The following is a 4,971-nucleotide window of genomic DNA, read 5'->3' as shown; positions in this document are numbered from 1 at the left end:
CTGCTGCTGTTGCTGCTGCTGCTGCTGCTGCTGCTGCTGCTGCTGCTGCTGCTGCTGCTGCTGCTGCAGCAAATCCTACCTGAGGAGAGTTGTTTCTTAGCAGCAGAAGGTAAGGATTGTTCTCCTATAGAAGAAAGAGATGATTGTCTGCTTGTCTTTGCTGCTTCTTTTGCTGCTTCTTTTGCTGCTTCTTGCTGCTGCAGCGCAGCAAAACGTTCAGCTAATGAACCAGTAGCAGGAGCAGCAGCAGCAGCAGCAGCAGATTCTGCTGCAGCAGCTGCTTCCTTGTCATCTTTCTTCGATGGCTGACGATCCATTGCTGTCTTAGATTGCTGCTTTATAGGGGCCCCTTCTGCTGCTGCTGCTGCTGCTGCAGCAGGTGCTGCTGCTGCTGCTGCTGCAGCAGGTGCTGCTGCTGCTGCTGCTGCTGCTGCAGCAGGTGCTGCTGCTGCTGCTGCTGCTTTTTCTGCTGCAGTCGAAGCAGCCTCTGGCTGCTGCTGCACCTCTACAGATTTTTGTTTAATAAGGGCTTTACCTGCATCTGCTGCTGCTGCAGTTGCTGCTGCTGCTGCTGCTGCTTCTGCTGCTGCTGCTGTTGCTGCTTCTGGGGTAGTGGGGGCCCCACCAATCTCCTTTTTGCTGCTGGCATGACTAAGGGGGCCCTTCTCTTCTTCCTTATGCTGCAGCAAAAAAAAACAAATAAAAAAAAGAAAATAAAAATAATAAATAAATAAATTAAATAAATAAATAAATAAATAAATAAAAAAGAAAATAAAAATAATAAATAAATAAATTAAATAAATAAATAAATAAATAAATAAATAAATAAATAAATAAATAAAAGGAAAAAAAAATTAATTGTTGCAATGTTTACTAAAATAAAAAGGATAATTCGCAGCAGCAGCAGCAGCAGCAGCAACAGCAACAGCAACAGCAACAGCAGCAACAGCAGCAACAGCAGCAACAGCAACTGCAACAGCAGCAACAGCAGCAACAGCAGCAGGAAGGGTTACCTCTTGTTCAGCTGGTGATACAATTCCCTTCTTATCTGTTGAGGAAACAGCAGCAATTAATTCCTTGGGGGATGCAGCACCTGCTGCTGCTGCTGCTGCAGGAGCAGCTGCGGCTGCTGCAGGAGATGCAGCTGCTGCTGCAGGAGATGCAGCTGCTGCTGCTTCTTCCTTCTAACACATACATACACACATACATATAATATATATATAGGAGAGCAGCAACAGCAGCAACAGCAGCAACAGCAACAACAGCAGCAGCAACAGCAGCAGCAACAGCAGCAACAGCAACAGAAAAGCACCAACAAGAGCAGCAACAGCAACAGCAACAGCAACAGCAACAGCAGCAACAACACAAACAACAACAGAAGCAACAGCAGCAACAGCAGCAACAGCAGCAACAGCAGCAACAGCAGCAACAGCAGCAACAGCAGCAACAGCAGCAACAAATGTATATATCCTTATCTTACTATATTATTTATTTCTTTTTTTTTATTTATTTTTTCCTTATTTATTTTTATTTTTTTTTCTACTTTTTTTATTTTTTCCTCATTATCCCCTTTTTTCTCTTCTTTCTTCTTTTCTTTTATTAAGGGGGCCCCCCCCTTAACGGGGGCCCCCCCCTTAACGGGGGCCCCCCCCTTTACGGGGGCCCCCCCCTTAACGGGGGCCCCCTCTCCTGTTAGTACCTTCTTTCCTTTCTCTGCTGCCTTTGCCTTAGCAGTAGCAGCAGCAGCAGCAGCAGATCCTTTTGTCTTCTTCCCTTGTACCTCCTTCTCTGCTGCATCTTGGGGGCCCCCCTCATGGGGGCCCCCCTTAGGGGCCCCCTCGGGGGCCCCTTCTGCTGCTGCTGCTGCTGTCTTATGGGGCAGCACCAGACGGCCCTCCTTATCCTTTGAAGGGAGACGCGTTAGCCGCGGCACAGCAGCAGGACGTACCCTGCTGCTGTCTCCTTTTTTATCTGCTGCTGCTGCTGCTGCTGCTGCTGCTGCTGCAGGAGACGTACTGTCTGAAGAAACAGAAGAAGTATCATCTGTGTCTTGTCTCTCTGCTGCTGATGGTTCTGCTGCTGCTGCTGCTGCTGCTGGTTCTGCTGCTGCTGCTGCTGCTGCAGGTTCAGCTGCGCCTTCCTTTGAGGGGGCCCCTTCGCTTGCTGCTGCTGCAGGTTTGGGGGCCCCCGAACCCTCTGCTGCAGTAGCAGACTTTGCTGCTGCTGCTGCTGCTGCAGGACGCTTAGGGGGGGCCTTGACCTTCAATGTCTTATGTGCCTCCTCTTTATTTGCTGCTGCTGCTGCTGCTGCTGTTGCTGCTGCTGCTGCTGCTGCTGGTGTCTTGGGGACTGCTTTTGGTACTGGTCTTGGGTGTGCCTTTGCTGCTGCTGCTGTTGCTGCTCCTGCTGCTGGCTTCTTTCCTGCTGCTGCTGCTGCTGCTTCCCCTTCTGTGTCTTTATGTGCTGCAGCTGCCTTAGGTGCTGCTTTTGCTGCTTTTGCTGCGTGCTGCTGCAGCAAAGGTTTTGCTGCTGCTGCTGCTGCTGCTGCCTTAGGGGCCTCCTTCTTCTCCGTGTCTGTCTTAGGCTTAGGGGGGCCCCCCTCTCCCTCTTCCTTCTCTGCTGCTGCTGCTGCTGCTGCTGCTGCTGGCTTCTCTTCTGCAGCTGCTGTCTTCTCTGCTGCTTCTGTCTTCTCTGCTGCTGCTGTCTTTGCCGTTGGCGCTGCCTTCTCTGTTGCTGCTGCTTTTGCTGCTGCTGCTGCTGCTTTTGCTGCTGCTGCTGCTTTTGCTGCTGTCTTAGGGGCTGCCTTTACTACTAACATTTTCTTTGGTGCTGCTGCTGCTGCTGCTTTTGCTGCAGTTGCTGCTTTTGCTGCTGCTGCAGTTCCCTCTGTAGCTGGCGTATCCTCTGCCGGTGTCTTCTCTGCTGCTGCATCTGCTGCTGCTTCTCCTGCTGCTGCTGGCTCTGTTGCTGCTGCTGCTGCAGTTGCTGCTTTTGCTGCTGCTGCTGGGGTCGGTGCTGCTTTCCTTAAGGGGACCTTAGCAGGAGGAAGACCTGCTGCTTTCCTAGGTTCTGCTGCTGCTGCTGCTGCTGTCTTTGCTGCTGTTGCTGCTGCTGTTGCTGCTGTCTTTGCTGCTGTTGCTGCTGTTGCTGCTGCTGCTTTCTTTGGTTGTTCTTGGGGTGTCTTTGCTGCTGATGCTGCAGCACCTACCTTAGGTTCCTCAGCCTTCTTTGCTGCTGCTGCTGCTGTTGCTGCTGTTTTTGCTGCTGCTGCTGCTGTTGCTGCAGTTTTTGCTGCTGCTGCTGCTTTGCCTGTAAGCATCACAGCTTTCTTTGCCAGCAGCATCTTTGCTGCAGCAGGCTTTGCTGCTGCTGCTGCTGCAGCAGCAGCAGCAGCAGCAGGGGCCTTTGCTGCTGCTTCCTGTTTTATTTGTGTCTCTGCTGCCTTCATAGCTAACTCTAAGGAAGTTAATCTTTGTGTGTCTGCTGCTGCTGCTGCTGCTGTTGCTGCTGCTGCTTCTGCTGCTGCTAATGAATGTTTTATTTCTTTTGTTTCTTTTGCTTCCTCTTCCTTAGCTTTATCTGCTGCTGCTGCTGCTGCTGCTGCAGGTTTCTCTTCTTTTGCTGCTGCTGCTGCATCTGCTGCTTCTGCTGCAGGCTTGTCTTCTGCTGCTGCTTCTGCTGCAGGCTTCTTATCTGCTGCATCTGCTGCATCTGCTGCTGCTGCTGCTTCCTCGTCCTTCTTATCTGCAGCAGCAGCAGCTGCTGCTGCTGCCTCCTCAGGCTTCTTATCTGCTGCATCTGCTGCTGCTGCTTCCTCAGGCTTCTTATCTGCAGCATCTGCTGCTGCTGCTTCCTCAGGCTTTTTGTCTGTTGCTTTTGCTGCTGCTGCTTCCTCAGGTTTCTTATCTGCTGCATCTGCTGCTGCAGGTGCCTTTGCTGCTGCTGCGTCTGCTGCTGCAGGTGCTTTTGCTGCTGCTGCTGCTGCTGCTGCTGCGCTGCCTCTCCGCAGCATAATAGCAGGTGCTGCTTTCTTAACAATTGTCTTCTTAGAGGGAACAGCAGGTGTTGCTGCTGCCCCTTCTGCTGCTTCTGCTGCTGCTGCAGGAGCAGCAGCAGCAGCAGCAGCAGCAGGAGCAGCAGGAGCAGCAGGAGCAGCAGGAGGCTTAATAGCAGGTGCTGCTTTCTTTGTTAATACCTTCTTAACTGGTGGTGGTCCTGCTGCTGCTTTTGCTGCAGGTTCTGCAGCAGGTGCTGCTGCTGCTGCTGCTTCTGTTGCTGCTGTTGCTGCTGTTGCTGCTTTTGCTGCTGCATCTGCTGCTTCTTTTTCTTCAGGCTTTTTATCCCCTGCTGCTGCATCTTTTGCTGCTGGTGCTGCATCTTTTGCTGCTTTATCTGCTGCTGCATCTGCTGCTGTTGCTGCTGCTGCTGCTGCTGCTGCTGCTGCTGCTGCTGCTGTCTTAGGGGTAATTGCCTTAGGTACAAGACGCATAGGCATATTTTTTTTTTCTTCTTCTTTTTCTTTTTCTTTTTTTCTTGTATCTGCACTACTAAGACGTACAGGTCCTGCTGCTGTTGCTGCTGGTGCTGCTGCTGCTGTCTTAGCTGCAGCAGCAGGTGCTGCTTTCTTTACCATACGTGCCTTGGATAATATAGAGGGGGGGGCCCCCTTGGGCCCCTCTTGGGGGGCCCCTGGGGGCCCCACTGCCTTACGTACTATTGCTGTTTTTGCTGCTGCAGGGCCCTCTGATGTACCCCTAGGTGCAGCAGCAGCAGCAGCAGCAGCAGCAGGTCTACCTAAGGAGCTGCCACGAGATAAGCTGCGGCGTGGCACTGCAGCAGCAGCAGAACCTGCTGCAGCACAACAGCAGCAGCAACAGCAACAGCAACAGGAACAGCAGCAGCAGCAGCAGCAGCAGAGGCACATACAGCAGCAAATAAGTTAGCTAATATATATACATATATATATATATA

General features: G+C 51.7%; 1 protein-coding gene across 1 annotated transcript in view; it reads right to left on the bottom strand.

The window, feature by feature from the left end:
- Positions 1 to 4,848, bottom strand: part of EMWEY_00038270 (hypothetical protein, conserved) — a gene marked incomplete at both ends in the record, with an annotated part of 6,820 nt that extends 1,972 nt beyond the window's left edge. Inside the window, 3 exons of the mRNA XM_013478690.1 lie at positions 80 to 680; positions 1,014 to 1,184; positions 1,658 to 4,848. Of these exons, the coding sequence (XP_013334144.1) occupies positions 80 to 680; positions 1,014 to 1,184; positions 1,658 to 4,848 (3,963 nt within the window). The remainder of the gene's footprint in view (positions 1 to 79; positions 681 to 1,013; positions 1,185 to 1,657) is intronic.
- Between the last annotated feature and the right edge of the window lie 123 nt (positions 4,849 to 4,971).

This window comes from Eimeria maxima, genomic scaffold, assembly GCF_000499605.1.
Source record: "Eimeria maxima Weybridge genomic scaffold, Emw_scaff590, whole genome shotgun sequence".
In the NCBI taxonomy this organism is placed as follows: domain Eukaryota; phylum Apicomplexa; class Conoidasida; order Eucoccidiorida; family Eimeriidae; genus Eimeria; species Eimeria maxima.
This window is presented reverse-complemented; position numbering and strand designations above follow the sequence as displayed.